At 38.5% G+C, this 21,232-nt stretch overlaps 2 protein-coding genes and 1 pseudogene across 2 annotated transcripts; all 3 read left to right on the top strand.

Annotated features, from left to right (window-relative positions):
* Positions 1–47: 47 nt before the first annotated feature.
* On the top strand, positions 48–3,263 carry LOC122980517 (annotated as a pseudogene).
* Positions 3,264–8,908: 5,645 nt separating this feature from the next.
* LOC122981045 (E3 ubiquitin-protein ligase TRIM39-like) lies at positions 8,909–10,354 on the top strand (the record flags this gene model as incomplete). Its single annotated transcript, XM_044349544.1, has 1 exon — positions 8,909–10,354. A coding segment is annotated over exon 1 (1,446 nt), but the record flags the coding sequence as incomplete, so codon positions are not given.
* Positions 10,355–15,420: 5,066 nt separating this feature from the next.
* On the top strand, positions 15,421–16,987 carry LOC122980516 (nuclear factor 7, ovary-like). The gene has a single exon (XM_044348589.1). It carries the CDS (start codon positions 15,479–15,481, stop codon positions 16,985–16,987), a length of 1,509 nt encoding a protein of 502 aa, XP_044204524.1. The 5' UTR covers positions 15,421–15,478.
* The last annotated feature ends 4,245 nt before the right edge of the window (positions 16,988–21,232 follow it).

Genomic DNA, 21,232 nt, shown 5'->3' with positions numbered 1-21,232 from the left:
TAATCCGGTTGAACAGGTGAGCGTTTAAAAGAACCGTGTAACAAAGCTCTAACTATTCTCTGAGTCACCTGCGAAAAGCCAGGAAACAGAAACTATTATTTTTCCACTGAACAGTGACACAAACAAAGAGAGAGACAGACGACTAGAAGATTCACCATCAGACTAAAACCTGAACCTTCACAGACGGATGAAGACAGAAGTAATACTAGAATACTGACGCTACAACCTGCAGCTGACTTCAATCACTGAAGGTGAGTTTTCAGAGAATCACAACTCAAAGTTTGACTTGTAATAGGGTGCAGGTTTAGTTTGAACTTTGATAGGGACATTTTTTATCAGACAGTTAAAATAGTTGTGTGTGTGTGCACTTGGTCTTGATCTCTGTTTTCTCTTTCATATGCACACATGACATGTGACTCTAAAATGCTTAATTTATTGAACATGTATTTGCAAATATAACTTGGCTAGAGGGTCTTGTGTCAAGAATTTGAATTTTAAACAGTTAGGCCTATTTTACATTTTATTTTATTGATATGGATCAGAATAAAAAATAATATTCAAAATTGACGTATGAAAGATTGTCACAACAAATGTTACAAGACAATGGATGTATGATAACCTAGAGGTAATGTGCTGCTTTGTTTAAACCAACTATCTGGTGTCTGCCATTTCAAACCTGACCTTAGATTCCAAAGTCCAGTCTGCCATAGACCTCCGTTGTTGTCCACAGGCGATTAAAAACATGTCAATGAGCCACACCTCTGCACTGGGTGACATGTTCCTTCATCCCTGAAGACAGTGGTTACTGTACCTTGTTTAGAAAAGGTTGCAAAGATTAAAAATAGTGATAAGATAGTAACCCTCAGGAGTGAGGTTCCTAGTAAGGTAGACACCACTGAGTATGATATTTGATATTTCCCTATTTAATCATTTTTCCCTATTAGTGACTTTAGAACCAGTGTTTTTAACTAACCAACAAGTCATTAACATTAGTATTAGTTTGTTGTCCTTCGTGATTATTTGGAGGTAAATTATTGTTTTTTGTAAAACAAATCTTCAGCACTGAAATGGATCCTACAAATCAGGGAATATAAGGAGATTTTTTGTGTCAAGAGATAAATAGTGTAGTAAAAACAGGAGCTACATGTTTGCTTACTTTATTTAAAGTTAAATAATAGTTTAAAGCCTTTTCACTGCCATTTTCTTGTTCAATATTGCTATTAAGTGCAATATAGTAATAAATGTCATTCAATTATAGTTCCAGATAGTGGTCAGTTTGATCATAAACATAGAAGTCAAAGCAACTGACAACACTTTATACCTGAACTTTAAATATTGTCTAATATCAACTGAAACTAAAAATATTAACTGTTCAAATTAACCACCATTCAGTCATCTATATTATCTGCTTCTATATTGTCGGGTTGCAGCTCGACAATGTGGTGCAGTTTGAAGTTGAGCGTTGTCAGATCAACAAGTTGGGTATCCCCCATGTCCCACTCTTTCACTTGTTATCACAATAACTCACGTTTTGCAGAAAGCACAAACCTGGCAACTCTGCATAGATCGTACCAGTAACACTATGTGGAGTCAATAGCCATGAGACAATTCACCTTGACATGGGTAGGGACGTGTGCCTTCTCTATATACCCAAATCTATGTCTATGAATCAAATTGTGAATAACTTAAGAAAACGAGATATGACTGACTTCTTGTTTCAATGTTCTGCTTTGTGTGTTTTCAGCTTCACTCAGAGAGAAAATGGCTTCTGGACCAGAGAATGATCTCTCCTGTCCCGTCTGTCATGATATCTTTAAAGATCCTGTTATCCTGACATGCAGCCACAGCTTCTGTAAAGAGTGTCTGCAGGGATGGTGGAGAGTGAAACGTGTACAGGAATGTCCAGTTTGTAAGGCTGTATCTTTAAGCAACAACCCGCCTCGTAACTTGGCATTAAAGAACCTGTGTGAGGCCTTCTTACTTGGGAGAGTTCAGAGAGCTTCAGCAGCGTCTGAGGATCTCTGCAGTCTGAGAAACTCAAACTCTTCTGTCTGGACCATCAGCAGCCAGTGTGTGTTGTCTGCAAAGATTCAAAAACTCACAACAACCACAGATTCAGACCCATCAGTGAAGCTGCGCAGGATCACAAAGAGGAGCTCCAGAAATCCCTGAAGCCCTTAAAGGAGAAACTGTGGCTCTTTACAGAAGTTAAAGGAAACTGTGATTAAACAGCAAAACACATTAAAGTCCAGGCCAGAAACACAGTGAGGCAGATTAAGGAGCAGTTTAGGAAGCTTCACCAGTTTCTTCAAGAGGAAGAGGAGGCCAGGATCACTGCCCTGAGGAAGGAGGAAAATCTGAAAAGTAAAGTTATGCAAAATAAGATAAAGGCTTTGAGCAGAGAGATAGCCGCTCTTTCAGGCACAATCAGAGCCACAGAGGAGCAGCTGAGAGCTGAAGACGTCTCATTCCTGCAGAACTACAAGGCTGCAGTGAAAAGAGTCCAGCAGCGCCCCCTGCTGGATGATCCAGAGCTGGTCTCAGGAGCTCTGATTGACGTGGCCAAACACCTGGGCAACCTGACCTTCAACATCTGGAACAAGATGAAAGAGATGGTCTCCTACACTCCTGTGATTCTGGATCCAAATACTGCTTATCCAGGACTCATCCTGTCTGAAGATCTGACCAGTGTGAGATGTGGAGAGAGACAGAATCTTCCTGATAATCCAGAGAGGTTTGATTTCTATCCCTCTGTCCTGGGCTCTGAGGGCTTTAACTCAGGGACTCACAGCTGGGTTGTTGAGGTTGGAGACCGCACAACCTGGTATGTTGGTGTGGCACCAGAATCTGTCCAGAGGAAGGGAAGCACATACATTGAATCTGGATTATGGGCAGTACAGTTCACTGAAGGTGAATATGTAGAAGTCTCCCCACTACATTCCACTGCTCTCTCAGTGAGGAAGAAGCTACAGAGGATCAGAGTTCATCTGGACTGGAACAGAGGAAACCTGTCATTCTTTGATCCTGATACTGACACACACATACACACCTTCGCACACGCTTTCACCGAGAGACTGTTTCCATACATTGCCATTTGGAATGAACTCCCTCTGAAGATATTACCTGTGGTCTCTGATGAAGCTTGTGATGTTAACAGTGGCAGAGCACAAAAATACTTGCCCAGTACATCTGCAGCCCCACCGCGCCGAAGTTTCAGTTCGTTACATCCAATGCCACATGTCCAGAGACGCAATGTCCTTTAAATAATAGTAGTGCTGCACTCACAAGTAGGTGTGTAACAAATGAAAAAGAGCTTGAGAGACAAGGTGAGGAAATCATGATATAAAAAAGGGTTTTTGTAGTGTGTTTCTCTGGTCAGCAGGTGGCACTGTTGGTATAGTAAAAATACACTCTAATTGAGTTGGTCTGGGGGTATGCTAGCTAACTTTTTATGCTTGAAGTTCATTAAAGTCAATCTTTAGCAGGTTTGTTGTAATGGAGAAATAGCACTTGGCTTTGTATTGGTCTGGAGTGTGTCTGACTTTTTGGACTTAAAATTTAATAAAAATCTGTCTTTATTTTTCTGAAGCTTTCTGGTGTGAGATTAAAACCGAGACTGAACTCTGTATTGTGTAACTGGTCCCAGTAAGCTTGTTTTTATTGCAGTTAGGCTATAAAGGTAAATCAGTTAGACAAATAAGTAAAATAAATTAAACAATCATTCAAAAACATTTAATAAATGATTTTAACAGACTATAATGTAATGGAACAGAGGAAAACTGTCATTCTCTGATTCTGATACTAACACACACCTTCACACACACTTTCATTAGGAGACTGTTTCCATACATTAACATTTGGAATAAACTCCCACTGAAGATATTACCTGTGGTCTCTGATGATGATGGAGATGATGATGAGCCCTTTTCCCTTTTTGAATTTAGAATTACTGAAGCGTGTGTCTAAATAACTGAATCAAAAAGTAAACATGTTTGTCTGTGGTGGTTTTTAGGGTAATCAGTAATGAAGTGTTTATAACACATTTAAGAAAGTTTTCTGCATTGTTTGAAATTTTCACTGTAAGGTTTCAGGACATTATAAAACAGTATTTCCATCATTTTTGTTTGTTCTTCATTATACTCTGGACATAAGATGTAAAGCCATCAACATAACTGTGGCCCATACACTCAGGAGGGATTACTGTCTGATTGTATTTAATATTAAAATACAACAGAATAAGACTTTACTGGAATCCTGTTTTATTTGCAGAATTATGGTGAATTACAGTTTGTTACTGTATAGAAGAAGTATAATAAAACTTTGGAGAACACTAGACACTTAGTTCCACTGTTCCCATCACTAAGATGACCCTGGATGTTAATTATCAGGATGGCAGAAACATTCTTGATTCTGATGATGAATTTCGAGAAAGTGGCAGGAGATATGAACTTTTTTGCTTATGAAATTTCCTCTTGATCCCATGAAGTGAATAAATACTGTCATATTTTCAGCGTACATTTTCTCACCACCTCTCACAAAATCAGTTAGAAAATATGCATGTCCATGTTTGTGTGAGATATACACAAATGGACCTATATCTACCCTTCCCCTTCTCTCTAAGATCCTTGAGAAAGCAGTCGCCAATCAGTTGTGTGACTTTGTACTTAACAACAGTTTATTTGAGGATTTTCAGTCAGGATTTAGAGTGCATCATATCACAGAGACATCACTGGTGAAAGTTACAAATAACTTCCTAATTGCATCGGACAAAGAACTTCTCTCTGTAGTTGTCTTGTTAGATGTTAGTGCTGCATTTGACACTATAGACCATCTCATCCTATTGCAGACTGGAACATTTAAGTGGCATTAAAGGAACTGCATTAACTCTTGGGCCTCACTTTAAAATACTATCAATAGAGCATATTAGGGAACTAAAAGGTCCCCATCAAAACTTGCCATAAAAATATTATATATAAATATCTTTTTATACTTTCACAGAGTTATTTTTTTAAACTAACTTCAGTCCTGATCATAATTACCAAATATTCATTCATTTTCAGAATTTTGACCCTTTAAATGCCAGTTTTTGTCATGATACCACTAATTTTTGTTAAAAAAAAAAACACAAAAATTGAAATATTTTTTACATACTAAGGGCAAGGGGGATTTTTTTTTCATCATAGTTTGGGATATGTCAGTGATTAGCAACAACATTGAAATTTATCCATTATTATTTTATATTATCATCATCTTACTTTCTAATAGCATATTACCTGATTTTGCTTTAGAAATATAGCATAAATACAACATCACTTCGACTTCAACATTTAAATTCAAAAATTCAGAACAGAAATGAATCAGTGTGTGAGTGGGTGGGTCTGTGTCTGTGCATGTGTGCGTGCCTGCATGCATACGTGTGTGTGTCAAGCTCAATAGCAGATACTGCACTGTAACTCATGTAGGCATCTGTTACAGGTATAATATATTTTATTGAGTCAGAAGGCCTGCATGTGCATGGGCATGTGTGTGCATGTGCATGCATGTGTGTATGAGTGTGGGCAGGTGGATGAAGGTGTGTGTATGTGTGTGTCTGTGAGAGAGGGAGAAATGAGTAATGTGACCTGCAGCCCATATAAATGACCTCTTTTTAGCTGCACACACACAGACACACACTCGTTTTTCCATACACACACATACACCACCCTTGGACATCCACATCAATACAAACACAACATTTTCAGATGAATAAATTTGCTACAATGTCTGCAAAATTTGATAATGCATGAAATGCCCCAGGCATAGCCCCTAGTGGAGAGCAATGCAAATGTTGTGTATTTGTTTTTCAGGGCAAACAGGAGAAAATTGCTCAGCTGGAAAATAGTAAAAACTATAATTTTGAAGCCAGGGCTTCAGTTTGAAAGCCTTATAAAATAGAATGCATGGTTATACACTATTGTAGCCAGAGGATCAAAAAATACAGTTTTTATGGGTTTACATTGGGACTTTTTTCCCATAAGGATTTGAGTGTCTGTATTTTGGCCACACACACACACACACACACACACACACCAATTTCTCCATACACACACAGACATCACATTTAGACATCCCTACTCACACATACAACCCATTGGAGCTGTAATATACTTGGCTGCAGTATTTATAATATAGGTTTAATGCCCCTAGTGGAAGCAGGAAAATAGCATGCATTTTGCACATAGGGTTAAAAAAGAGGAAATGGCTCAATCAGCTAGAAAATAGGGAAAAAAACTCAAATTTTGAAGCCAGGACTTCAGTTTGAAAGTCTTATAAAACAGAATGCATGGATTTATGCAGTAACAACCACAGGATGAGACACAAGTCCCTAAAGACTCTCCACCTGGTCCAGCATACAGCTGCACGTGTACTGACAAAAACTAGAAAAAGAGATCATTTTTCTTCCATTTTAGCTTCTCTTCTCTGGCTCCCTGTAAAATCCAGAATAGAATTTAAAATTCTTCTCCTTCCCTACAAAGCCCTTAATGGTCAGGCACCATCACATCTTAAAGAGCTCAGTACCATATTATCCCACTAGAACACTGTGCTCCCAAAGTGGATGCTTACTTGTGGTTCCTACAGTCTCCAAAAGTATTCATGTACCATTAATGCATGTTACTAACTTGGCATCTTCCCCATAGTTTTGTGATTTCTCGTCTTGCAGCTGACCTTCGGCTGCGGACAGACTACTGTCCAGCTCAACGCCCACTGCTACTGTCACTACTGCTGTTTTTATTAGTCATATTTCTATTATTATGATTATTGTTATTGTTGTTGTTGTTGCTGTGCTTCTCTGTGTCTCTCTCTCCCCTCTCCCCCTCCCTCTGTCTCTCTCAACCCAACTGGTCAAGGCAAATGGCCGCCCACCCAGAGCCCGGTTCGGCTTGATATTTCTTCCCGTTAAAGGGGAGTTTTTCCTTGCCGTTGTCGCCAAGTGCTTGCTCATGGGGGACTGTTGGGTCTCTGTAAATTAAAGAGTACGGTCTAGACCTGCTCTATGTGAAAAGTGCCCTGAAATAACTTCTGTTGTGATTTGATGCTATATAAATAAAATTGACTTGTCTTGACTTGACAATACACACCTGAGCAATTACAGTGGAATGACACACACCCAGAAACCATCTGACAAAGCTCCACCTATTCTCTGCGTCACCTGTGACAAGCCACAAAACCGAAACTATTCCTGAACTGAACACCAATAAAAGGAGAGAAACAGAGATTCAAGGATTCACTATCAGGCTACAACCTGAACCTTCACTACCGGAATACTGACGCTAAAACTTGCAGCTGACTTCAATCACTGAAGGTGAGTTTTCAGAGAATCACAACTCAAAGTTTGACTTGTAATAGGGTGCAGGTTTGGTTTGAACTTTGGTAGGGACATTTTTTGTCAGACAGCTAAAATAGTTGTGTATGTGCACTTGCTCTGAATCTCTGTTTTCTCTTTCATATGCACACATGACATGTGACTGTAAAATGCTTAATTTATTGAACATGTATTTGCAAATATAACTTGACTAGAGGGTCTTGTGTCATGAATTTGAATTTTAAACAGATATTTCATATTTTATTTTACTGATATGAATCAGAATAAAAAATAATATTCAAAATTGACATATGATAGATTGTCACAACAAATGTTACAAGACAATGGATGTATGATAACCTGGAGGTAATGTGCTGCTTTGTTTAAACCAACTATCTGGTGTCTGCCATTTCAAACCTGACCTTAGATTCCAAAGTCCAGTCTGCCATAGACCTCCGTTGTTGTCCACAGGCGATTAAAAACATGTCAATGAGCCACACCTCTGCACTGGGTGACGTGTTCCTTCGTCCCTGAAGACAGTACCTTTTTTAGAAAAGGTTGCAAAAGTTAAAAATAGTGATAAAATAGTAACCCTCAAGAGTGAGGTTCCTAGTAAGGTAGATGCCACTGTGTATGATATTTGATATTTCCCTATTTAATTATTTTTTCTTATTAGTGACTTTAGAACCAGTTTTTTAACTATAACCAACAAGTCATTAACATTGGTGTTAGCTTGTTGTCCTTCGCTATTAGTAGGAGGTAAATTATTGTTTTTGTCAAACAAATCTTCAGCACTGAAATGGATCCTACAAATCAGGGAATATAGGGATATTTTTTGTGTCGAGATAAAGAGCGTAGTAAAAACAGGAGCTACATGTTTGCTTACTTTATTTAAAGTTAAATAATAAACGGTGCTGCTTGCTAACAGCTAATGTTACCCTTGAGTTTAAAGCCTTTTCACTGATATTTTCTTGTTCAATATTGCTATTAAATGCAATATAGTAATAAATGTTCAATTATAGTTCCAGATGGTTAGAGTTAGGAGGGCTGGTTAATCATAAACATAGAAGTCAAAGCAACTGACAACACCTTATACCTGAACTTTAAATATGGCCTAATATCAACTGACTGATTTTGCTTTATAACATTTAAAATATGAATACTAACTGCTCCAGATTAACCACCATTCATTCATCTATATTATCTGCTTCTACATTGTCGGGTTGCAGCTTGACAACGTGGTGCAGTTTCAAGTTGAGGGTTGTCAGATCATCAAGTCGGGTATCCCCCCATGTCACGTCCTTTCACTTGTTATCACAATAACACACATTTTGAAAAAGACAACACACAAACCTGGCAACTCTGCATAGATCGTAATGGCAACACTGGAGTCAAAATAGCAATGAGACAATTCACCTTGATATTGGTAGAGACGTGTGCCTTCTGTACATACCCAAATCTATGTCTATGAACGAAACTGTGAATAACTGAATAAATGACATATCATGACTGACTTCTTGTTTCAATGTTCTGCTTTGTGTGTTTTCAGCTTCACTCAGAGAGAAAATGGCATCTGGACCAGAGAAAAATCTCTCCTGTCCCCTCTGTCATGACATCTTTAAAGATCCTGTTATCCTGACATGCAGCCACAGCTTCTGTAAAAACTGTCTGCAGGGATGGTGGGGCAGGAAACATGAACAAGAGTGTCCACTTTGTAAGACGGTATCTGGAAGCAACAACCCAACTTGTAACTTGGCGTTAAAGTACCTGTGTGAGGCCTTCTTACTGGAGAGAGATCAGAGAGCTTCAGCAGGGTCTGAGGATCTCTGCAGTCTGCACTCTGAGAAACTCAAACTCTTCTGTCTGGACCATCAGCAGCCAGTGTGTCTCGTCTGTCGAGATTCAAAAATACACAACAACCACAGATTCAGACCCATTGATGAAGCTGCACAAGATCACAAAGAGGAGCTCCAGAAATCCTTGAAGTCCTTAAAGGAGAAACTGAAGCTCTTTAAAAAAGTTAAAGGAAACTGTGATCAAACAGCAGAACACATTAAGGTCCAGGCCAGAAACACAGAGAAGCAGATTAAGGAGCAGTTTAAGAGGCTTCATCAGTTTCTACAAGAGGAAGAGGAGGCCAGGATCACTGCTCTGAGGGAGGAAGAGGAGCAGAAGAGTCAGATGATGAAGGAGAAGATTGAGGTTCTGAACAGAGAGATAGCAGCTCTGTCAGACACAATCAGAGCCACAGAGGAGGAGCTGAGCGCTGAAGACATCTCATTCCCGCAGAACTATAAGGCTGCAGTGGAAAGAGTCCAGCAGCACCCCCTGCTGGATGATCCAGAGCTGGTCTCAGGAGCTCTGATAGATGTGGCCAAACACCTGGGCAACCTGACCTTCAACATCTGGAACAAGATGAAGGAGATGGTCTCCTACACTCCTGTGATTCTGGATCCAAATACTGCTCATCCAGAGCTCATCCTGTCTGAAGATCTGACCAGTATGAGACGTGGAGAGAGACAGCAGCTTCCTAAAAACCCAGAAAGGTTTGATTTCTATCCCTCTGTCCTGGGCTCTGAGGGTTTTAACTCAGGGACTCACAGCTGGGTTGTTGACGTTGGAGACCGCACAGCCTGGTATGTTGGTGTGACACCAGAGTCTGTCCAAAGAAAGGGACCCACATACACAAAGTCTGGATTATGGGCAGTAAAATTCAGTAAAGATGAATACACAGCAGACTCCCCATCACATCCCTCCACTGTTCTCTCAGTGAAGAAGAAGCTACAGAGGATCAGAGTTCATCTCGACTGGAACAGAGGAAAACTGTCATTCTCTGATCCTGATACTAACACACACATACACACCTTCACACACACTTTCACTGAGAGACTGTTTCCATACATTACCACTTGGAATAAAATCCCACTGAAGATATTACCTGTGGTCTCCGATGATGAAGATAATGATGGTGATGGTGATGGTGATGATGATGATGATGATGATGAGGGTGATGATGATGATGGTGATGATGATGATGATGAGGGTGATGATGATGATGATGATGGTGATGGTGATGATGATGATGATGATGAAGGTGATGATGTTAACTGTGGGCCCATTACATCTGCAGCCCCAGTAAACATCTATTCCTTTTTCAGTTAAAAATCAGTGAAGCGTGTGTCTAAATAAGTGAATCATAAAGTAAACATGTTTGTCTGTGGTGGTTTTTCGAGTAATCAGTAATGAAGTGTTTATAACACATTTAAGAAATTTTGCTGCATTGTTTGAAATTTTCACTGTAAGGTTTCAGGACATTATAGAACAGTATTTCCATCATTTTTGTTTGTTCTTCATTATACTCTGGACATAAGATGTAAAGCCATCAACATAACTGTGACCCATACACTGAGAAAGGATTACTGTCTGATTGTATTCAATATTAAAAGACAACAGAATAAGACTTTACTGGAATCCTGTTTTATTTGCAGAATTATGGTGAATTACAGTTTGTTAAAACATAGAAGAAACATAATAAAACTTTTGAGAACACTGGACACTTAGTTCCACTGTTCCCATCACTAAGATGACCCTGGTAATGAAGTCTTTATAACACATTTAAGAAAGTTTAATGTATTCTTTGAAATTTTCACTTTAAGGTTTTGGGACATTATAGAACAGTATTTCCATCATTTTTGTTTGTTCTTCATTATACTCTGGACATAAGATGTAAAGCCATCAACATAACTGTGGCCCATACACTCAGGAGGGATTACTGTCTGATTGTATTTAATATTAAAATACAACAGAATAAGACTTTACTGGAATCCTGTTTTATTTACAGAATTATGGTGAATTACAGTTTGTTACTGTATAGAAGAAGTATAATAAAACTTTGGAGAACACTAGACACTTAGTTCCACTGTTCCCATCACTAAGATGACCCTGGATGTTAATTATCAGGATGGCAGAAACATTCTTGATTCTGATGATGATGAATTTCGAGAAAGTGGCAGGAGATATGAACTTTTTTGCTTATGAAATTTCCTCCTGATCCCATGAAGTGAATAAATACTGTCATATTTTCAGCGTACATTTTCTCACCGCCTCTCACAAAATCAGTTAGAAAATATGCATGTCCATGTTTGTGTGAGATATACACAAATGGACCTATATCTACCCTTCCCCTTCTCTCTAAGATCCTTGAGAAAGCAGTCGCCAATCAGTTGTGTGACTTTGTACTTAACAATAGTTTATTTAAGGATTTTCAGTCAGGATTTAGAGTGCATCATATCACAGAGACATCACTGGTGAAAGTTACAAATAACCTCCTAATTGCATCGGACAAAGAACTTCTCTCTGTAGTTGTCTTGTTAGATGTTAGTGCTGCATTTGACACTATAGACCATCTCATCCTATTGCAGACTGGAACATTTAATTGGCATTAAAGGAACTGCATTAACTCTTGGGCCTCACTTTAAAATACTATCAATAGAGCATATTAGGGACCTAAAAGGTCCCCATCAAAAACTGCTATAAAAATATTATATATAAATATCTTTTTACACTTTCACAAAGTTATTTTTTTAACTAACTTCAGTCCTGATCATAATTAACAAATATTCATTTATTTTCAGAATTTTGACCCTTTAAATGCCAGTTTTTGTCATGATACCACTAATTTTTATTAAAAAAACACAAAAATTGAAATATTTTTTATATAGTAAGGGCAAGGGGGATTTTTTTTCATCATAGTTTGGGATATATCAGTGATTAGCAACAACATTGAAATTTATGCATTATTTTTTTATATTATCATAATTTTACTTTCTAATAGCATATTACCTTATTTTGCTTTAGAAATATAGCATAAATACAACATCACTTCGACTTCAACATTTAAATTCAAGAACAGAAATGAATCAGTGTGTGAGTGGGTGGGTCTGTGTCTGTGCATGTGTGCGTGCCTGCATGCATACGTGTGTGTGTCAAGCTCAATAGCAGATACTGCACTGTAACTCATGTAGGCATCTGTTACAGGTATAATATATTTTATTGAGTCAGAAGGCCTGCATGTGCATGGGCATATGTGTGCATGTGCATGCATGTGTGTATGAGTGTGGGCAGGTGGATGAAGGTGTGTGTATGTGTGTGTCTGTGAGAGAGGGAGAAATGAGTAATGTGACCTGCAGCCCATATAAATGACCTCTTTTTAGCTGCACACACACAGACACACACTCGTTTTTCCATACACACACATACACCACCCTTGGACATCCACATCAATACAAACACAACATTTTCAGATGAATAAATTTGCTACAATGTCTGCAAAATTTGATAATGCATGAAATGCCCCAGGCATAGCCCCTAGTGGAGAGCAATGCTAATGTTGTGTATTTGTTTTTCAGGGCAAACAGGAGAAAATTGCTCAGCTGGAAAATAGTAAAAACTATAATTTTGAAGCCAGGGCTTCAGTTTGAAAGCCTTATAAAATAGAATGCATGGTTATACACTATTGTAGCCAGAGGATCAAAAAATACAGTTTTTATGGGTTTACATTGGGACTTTTTTTCCCATAAGGATTTGAGTGTCTGTATTTTGGCCACACACACACACACACACACACACACACACACACACACACCAATTTCTCCATACACACACAGACATCACATTTAGACATCCCTACTCACACATACAACCCATTGGAGCTGTAATATACTTGGCTGCAGTATTTATAATATAGGATTAATGCCCCTAGTGGAACCAGGAAAATAGCATGCATTTTGCACACAGGGTTAAAAAAGAGGAAATGGCTCAATCTGCTAGAAAATAGAAAAAAAACCTCAAATTTTGAAGCCAGGACTTCAGTTTGAAAGTCTTATCAAACAGAATGCATGGATTTATGCAGTAACAACCACAGGATGAGACACAAGTCTCTAAAGACTCTCCACCTGGTCCAGCATACAGCTGCACGTGTACTGACAAAAACTAGAAAAAGAGATCATTTTTCTTCCATTTTAGCTTCTCTACTCTGGCTCCCTGTAAAATCCAGAATAGAATTTTAAATCCTTCTCCTTCCCTACAAAGCCCTTAATGGTCAGGCACCATCACATCTTAAAGAGCTCAGTACCATATTATCCCACTAGAACACTGTGCTCCCAAAGTGGATGCTTACTTGTGGTTCCTACAGTCTCCAAAAGTATTCATGTACCATTAATGCATGTTACTAACTTGGCATCTTCCCCATAGTTTTGTGCTTTCTTGTCTTGCAGCTGACCTTCGGCTGCGGACAGACTACTGTCCAGCTCAACGCCCACTGCTACTGTCACTACTGCTGTTTTTATTAGTCATATTTCTATTATTATGATTATTGTTATTGTTGTTGTTGTTGCTGTGCTTCTCTGTGTCTCTCTCTCCCCTCTCCCCCTCCCTCTGTTTCTCTCAACCCAACTGGTCAAGGCAGATGGCCGCCCACCTAGAGTCCAGTTCTGCTTGATATTTCTTCCCATTAAAGGGGAGTTTTTCCTTGCCGTTGTCGCCAAGTGTTTGCTCATGGGGGACTGTTGGGTCTCTGTAAATTAAAGAGTACGGTCTAGACCTGTTCTATGTGAAAGTGCCCTGAAATAACTTCTCTTGTGATTTGGTGCTATATAAATAATATTGACTTGTCTTGACTTGACAATACACACCTGAGCAATTACAGTGGAATGACACACACCCAGAAACCATCTGACAAAGCTCCACCTATTCTCTGCGTCACCTGTGACAAGCCACAAAACCGAAACTATTCCTGAACTGAACACCAATAAAAGGAGAGAAACAGAGATTCAAGGATTCACTTTCAGGCTACAACCTGAACCTTCACTACTGGAATACTGACGCTAAAACTTGCAGCTGACTTCAATCACTGAAGGTGAGTTTTCAGAGAATCACAACTCAAAGTTTGACTTGTAATAGGGTGCAGGTTTGGTTTGACCTTTGGTGGGGACATTTTTTGTCAGACAGCTAAAATAGTTGTGTATGTGCACTTGCTCTGAATCTCTGTTTTTTCTTTCATATGCACATGTGTGTGAGTCATGAGTGTGAGTCACATGTATTTGCTTATATAACTTGGCTAGAGGGAGAGACTTGTATCATGAATTTGAATTTTAAACAGTTATTTTACATTTTATTTTATTGATATGAATCAGAGAATAAAAAAATAATATTTAAAATTGATATATGATAGATTGTCACAACAAATGTTACAAGACAATAGATGTTTGATAACCTGGAGGTAATGCACTGCTCTGTTTAAACCAACTATCTGGTGTCCGCCATTTCAAACCTTACCTGAGATTCTTTAAATAGTCTCATAAACAAATAAATAAGGCTCTACTTGTGTTATCTGTCATTCAACTCTTGAACTTATGGCTAATATCTTTCACTGAGACATCAGAGCTCACCTGAGAGCCTGCAGCTCACCTGCCTGTGTGTCTCTGTGTTGGTCAGCTTGCTACTGACAGGATTTTCCTAATAAAATGATGATGCCTGACATTCACAAACAAATCAATTGTACACGCTGCTGCTAATTTATCTTAATCATTTTCATGCTTTAATAATGCACATACAGCAATAATCTGCTCCTGATCCACTCATGGAAAAGGGATGGGGTTATATAAATATTGCTCCTTATACAGTTAAGGAAGATTAATGTTTGGACTGAGTACAGCACATTTGTATTAGCTAAACTCAGCTGTTACTGACACTTTGGTTCTTCTTTAAAAAAGGACCTGATGTCTCAGTTCACTTTCACTATCACTAACTCTGCTGCTACACACAGTCCCAGAGTCAAGACGAAGTCCAAAATCATTTCAAAGCTGTGATAGTGTGATACTGCAGGGTGGCAAACACAGTGAAGGTACTTAGAAATTGTATTTCCAGTGTGGTAATCTTGGCCTTTATTTTAAAGGCAACTGTAACTTTCGGTCTTTATCTCTGTGGTTTTCACTAACTCAAAGGATATAGCTGGCAATTTTCTATATTTTTTTTATTTGTAACAAATCTCATGCGCAGAGCCAGACCAACCATGAACTCATCCTACTTACAAGTATGTAATATATTTGTGTGTTTTCAGCTTCACTCCTAGACAAAATGGCGTCCGGACCAGAGAATGATCTCTCCTGTCCCGTCTGTCATGACATCTATAAAGATCCTGTTATCCTGACATGCAGCCACAGCTTCTGTAAAAACTGTCTGCAGAGATGGTGGAGAGGGAAACAAGTACACGAGTGTCCAGTTTGTAAGACTGTATCTGGAAGGAAAAACCCACCTTGTAACTTGGTATTAAAGAACCTGTGTGAGACCTTCTTACTGGAGAGAGATCAGAGAGCTTCAGCAGGGTCTGAGGATCTCTGCAGTCTGCACTCTGAGAAACTCAAACTCTTTTGTCTGGACCATCAGCAGCCAGTGTGTGTTGTCTGTCGAGATTCAAAAATACACAACAACCACAGATTCAGACCCATCAATGAAGCTGCACATGATCACAAAGAGGAGCTCCAGAAATCCTTAAAGCCCTTACAGGACAAACTGAAGCTCTTTAAAGAAGTTAATGGAAAATGTGATCTAACAGCAAAACACATTAATGTCCAGGCCAGAGACACAGAGAGGCAGATTAAAGAGCAATTTAAGAAGCTTCACCAGTTTCTACAAGAGGAAGAGGAGGCCAGGATCACTGCTCTGAGGGAGGAAAAGGAGCAGAAGAGTCGGATGATGAAGCAGAAGATTATGGTTCTGAGTAAAGAGATAGCAGCTCTTTCAGACACAATCAAAGCCTCGGAGGAGGAGCTGAGAGCTGAAGACGTCTCATTCCTGCAGAACTACAAGGCTGTGGTGAAAAGAGTCCAGCAGTGCCCCCTGCTGGATGATCCAGAGCTGGTCTCAGGAGCTCTGATAGATGTGGCCAAACACCTGGGCAACCTGACCTTCAACATCTGGAACAAGATGAAGGAGATGGTCTCCTACACTCCTGTGATTCTGGATCCGAACACTGCTCACCCAGGACTCTTTCCGTCTGAAGATCTGACCAGTGTGAGGAGTGGAGAGAAACAGAAGCTTCCTGACAATCCAGAAAGGTTTGATTCTTTCATATCTGTCCTGGGCTCTGAGAGTTTTAGCTCAGGGACTCACAGCTGGGATGTTGAGGTTGGAGACAGCACAGCCTGGTATGTCGGTGTGGCAGCAGAGTCTGTCCAAAGAAAGAGACGCACAGACATAACATCTGGATTATGGGCAGTAAAGTTCAGTAAAGATGAATACACAGCAGTCTCCCCACCACATCCCCCCACTGTTCTCTCAGTGAAGAAGAAGCTGTGGAGGATCAGAGTTCATCTGGACTGGAACAGAGGAAAACTGTCATTCTTTGATCCTGATACTAACACACACATACACACCTTCACGCACACTTTCACTGAGAGACTATTTCCATTGATTAACACCTGGAATAAACTGCCACTGAAGATATTACCTGTGGTCTCTGATGATGACCGTGATGTAGGTGGTGATGTTGACAGTGGCCGAGCACACAAATCTGGGCCGAGTACATCTAGAGCCTCAGTGGGCCTCGTTCGCTTCAAAACTGTACTACCGCGCACATCCAAATAACAGAATCAACAAGTAAACACGTGCATCTGTAGTGGTTATTAGGGTAATCGGTAATGAAGTGTTTATAATGCATTTAATAAACACAATTTTAATCTAAAACAGTCAAGATATTGTAATTAATGTGTGGGGGCTTTCACTATGAAGTAGTGAAAGCTTCATTTAACATAATTCCTGTCATGTTTTGTTTAAGTCTTCATTATAGCCAGAGTATAAGGAGCGGGTTATGCTAGAAACGAGGTAGTTTGTATAGCATGTCGTCCATGTAACATGTAGGAAGGCAAAAGTGTTTTCATCTGATCCGAATGGCCACAAGTTGAAATGCAAAGGCTGGGAATTAAATATCCTTTAAATATAATAGTAATGCTGCACTCAGATGTTGTTGTGTAACAGATGAAAAAAAGCGCTTGAGAGACAATGTGAGGAAAACGTGAGATAAAAAAGGGTTTCTGTAGTGGGCGTCTCTTGTCAGCAGGTGTCACTGTTGCTATTATAAAAATACACCTAATTTTGAGTTGGCCTGGGGGTAGGGGAGCCAACTTTTTATGCTTGAAGTTCATTACAGTTAATCTTTAGCAGGTTTCACCAATGTTGTAATGGAGAAATAACACTTGGATTTGAGTTGGTGTGGGGTTTGTCTAACATCCTGGGTTTAAAATCTAATAAAAGTCTGTCTTTATTTTTCTGAAGCTTTCTGGTGTGAGATTAAAACTGAGACTGAACTCTGTATTGTGTAACTGGCCCCAGTAAGCTTGTTTTGATTGCAGTTATAAAGTTAAAATCAGTGAGATAGTTAAGTAAAATAAATAGACAGTCATTTAAAGACATTTAATAAATGGTTTACAACAGACTATAATGTAGCTGTAAGCAGATATAAGTGGTAAGGGCTGCCGGTGTACAAACAGATAATAAGTGACAATATAGTATGACACAGTTGTAATAATATAAAATATGTTAATAAGTTATAATTGTTGACAAAAACTGTACATTAATAAACACTTAAAATGTTCTAATATTCTGTTATAACTACACTAAAGTTTGTTATGAACCATTTATTTGGCAAAGTTTAAAAACTTATACTACTTATAAATGCTAAATAAGGGGACTTTAAGTAAAGTGTAATCCAGTTAGACAATAATACAGTTAGACAATAGAAAACATGAACATTTAAAGAACATGGAAAGTGGCTGCAGGGAAACAAGAAAAGACATCATGCTGAGTTTTTGACGCATGTTGGTTTTACTTTCATTGTTTGTAATGTTTTATCTCTATCTATTAATCAGTGTCTCTCAATATTCTATCAATTGTATTTTTTGTAAGTTCTGCTGTGCTTGTCATTGTTTTTTTTGTAAACAATGTTGAGCCACTCTTGTGTGATAATGCACTTAAAGTAAATGCTGACTTGTTTTAACCTGAATAAGAATGAAGCTCACATATATGCACATGTATACAGAGGGATAAATGTGCTTTTTAGATTTGAACTGTTTTAACTTGTGTGCTTTCTCTGCCATGTAAATGTACTTTAACTTGTTTTTTATACTCTTTAATAAAAAAAAAGTAAAACACTGAAATTCTTGTATTTGTATCTTTTTACATTTACCATCCATAATGTAATCAAATGTAATCAAGTCACTGACAGATCCAGATCCAGGTTTAAAAATAGAAATTTTCGTATTCATATTATATATTATGTTATTCTGTATGAACAGTGACGCTCTGGTCTCCATGGAAACCAGACTGGTGTTTGGGGGGCAGGTGGTGGTCCCGTGATTCAGCAAAACACACACAACACCCGCTGTGGCATGCTGGTTGCCATGGTAATCTGACTAGAAGGGCTGCTGCTGCTGTGACTCAGCTTGTTGCCGGGTGAATCAGTAAAATACACTGTGACACATACAAAAACTGTGAACGCCTTGTGTTTATTTTATGCTGGTTGCTACATAATTAAATAGTAGATATGAGCTAAATATAAACAGCCTGGTGTTTGACCATGTGGAGTACATTTACAACAGTATATTATCATTAACAGGTCATGTAACAGAGGTTTCCTGTCGCTCCCACTGGCTCTTATCAGTGCTGTTTACAGTTAAAGACAGAATACAAAAGAAGCGACCGTAGTATTAAAGGGTAGGTTCACAATTTTTCAAGTATGTCTTAAAACAACAGTGAAGCTTATATGAGGCTTCAGCAGTCTGAGTTAGTCATATCAAGTGGATATCTGCCTCATTTACAGTCTTTTTAGCATCAAATTCCCTCTTTGTGCTTCCTCAGACAGTGTTTCCCTGTTGAATTGCGGTGGAAGTATAGTAACAAAAAGAGGGACTTTGGCACTAAAGAGACTGTAACATTGAAAGATATCTACTTGATTTGACTAATTTGGACGCTTCATATTAGCTTCAGATAAACTTTTAAACACATTTTTGCACAGAAGGAGGACTGTGGATTTTGTCCCCCATCACTTACATTGTAAGCACATTAGGAAGGGATCTTTTCTAATTGTCAGAATGGACAGGAGAAATGGTCACAGCGAGCTAAACCTGTTTCAGTGACTATTGTTTGAAGACAGACTTGACAAATTGTGAACGTATCTTTTAAACGTCTCTGCGGGTCAACCAGAGGTCACACAGGCTCCTGGAGAAATCAATGTGCACACCTCTAAAATCTCATCAAGGCACCTGAGCACAAAGCAAGCTGATTGGTTGATCGAAACTCCCGGTGAGCTCTGACAGTAGGTGATGACTGACTGCTTACCTGCATACTGATGACATGCTATATGTTATCTTAAAATCAAGAGAAATGTGGAAAATGCAACATAGACCAACTGTGCAAAGTTCAAGGTGAACATAAATGAACATAAATACTGTTCAACTTTCTTCTTCGTGGCCTGGTAGCAAATGTTCTGTGGGACTGCAGTGGTCCACGGCCGGTTTGTTTAATTGATTAATTGATTGAATTTATATTTTCCATGTACATTTCATATTTTTGTATAAATCATACGTTCTTCTCTGTCTTTACTGTTAGTTTGCACGTCTTTATGCTGCCATTTTAACTTTACATTTCACATCTTTTATTTAATTGTTTATCAAACTGTTTTGTTTTAATAGGCTAAAAATTGTACCTCTTGATTATGTTTATTTACCTTCTGCTTATATCAGTCGTAGAGCTGCAACTATTAGTGGGGTTAATCGATTAGTTGATCAACAGAAAATTAATTGCCAACTATTTTGAGAATTGCTTAATTGTTTTAAGCCATTTTAAAGAAAAAAATACAAAAATTCTCTGATTCCAGCTTATTAAATGTGAATATTTTCTAGTTTCTTCAGTCCTCTATGATAATAAACTGAATATCTTTGGGTTATGGACTGTTGATCAGGACTAAAACAGCCTTGTGCTTTAGGAAACAGTGATCAACATTTTTCACCATTATCTGACATTTTATACAAACAACTCATTGATTAATCCAGAAAATCAACAGACTAATCAAGAATCAATCTTCTGTATCCTGTTTCTATTCACTGCTGCAGCAACTCAACTGACAAGATAAACATTTTTACTCTGATTCCCTGTTAAATTAGCTACAGCCTATTTTTACTCTGCTGCACTTCACTGTTGTCACCTCTCTTTCATTAAAGTCTCAGTAAATGTTCTGTTGTTCTTTGAAGCTCCGCCCCGCCGGGCAGCCGCGTTTTCGCCACATAAACAAACCTCCACCACGCACGGACACGCAGCAGCGTCAAGTCAGCAGGACTCAGCCACAACCGGAAATGCGTGAGCCTTTGAAAGAAAAGCCTTACAGAAGTCATTTTGATGAGGAAAAAAAAAGTATTCAATTAACAGTTTTTTATTAGTTTTCCTGTTTGTAAGATTGGTTAAATTTGCAAATAAACATAGAGTATTAAAAATGAAGCAGGTTAGTCCATGTATATAGAAAGACATTTTATTGTGATTGCAGAATAATCACAAATATAGTAGCAAAGCAATCAGAACATCATTCATTTGCAGGTTTCTTAGACTTAGCTACACCAAATGTATTGAAGTCATTAGTAAAACAGATTAGTATCACAGTTTTTTAAAAAAAAAAATACAACTTCTAAATTTGCTACGTTGCTTCTGGATAATCCTGAGACTGTGCGTGTGGGATCTGTAGCTTCTAAATGTGTTTTAATCTGACTGACGGCGCACATTCACAGCAGAAAAATGATTGAGTCTCAAAGTTTCACCAAATAAATGACACCCTGAAAGTCCTGA

Source organism: Thunnus albacares, chromosome 4 (genome assembly GCF_914725855.1).
Source record: "Thunnus albacares chromosome 4, fThuAlb1.1, whole genome shotgun sequence".
Classification (NCBI taxonomy): domain Eukaryota; kingdom Metazoa; phylum Chordata; class Actinopteri; order Scombriformes; family Scombridae; genus Thunnus; species Thunnus albacares.
Note: the sequence above shows the minus strand (reverse complement) of the source record. Positions and strands in the feature narration are given on the sequence as shown.

What these genes read in the sequence shown, in the direction of transcription:
- LOC122980516 (XM_044348589.1), top strand. Translation starts at nt 15,479, where the DNA reads ATGGCGTCCGGACCAGAGAATGATCTCTCCTGTCCCGTCTGTCATGAC.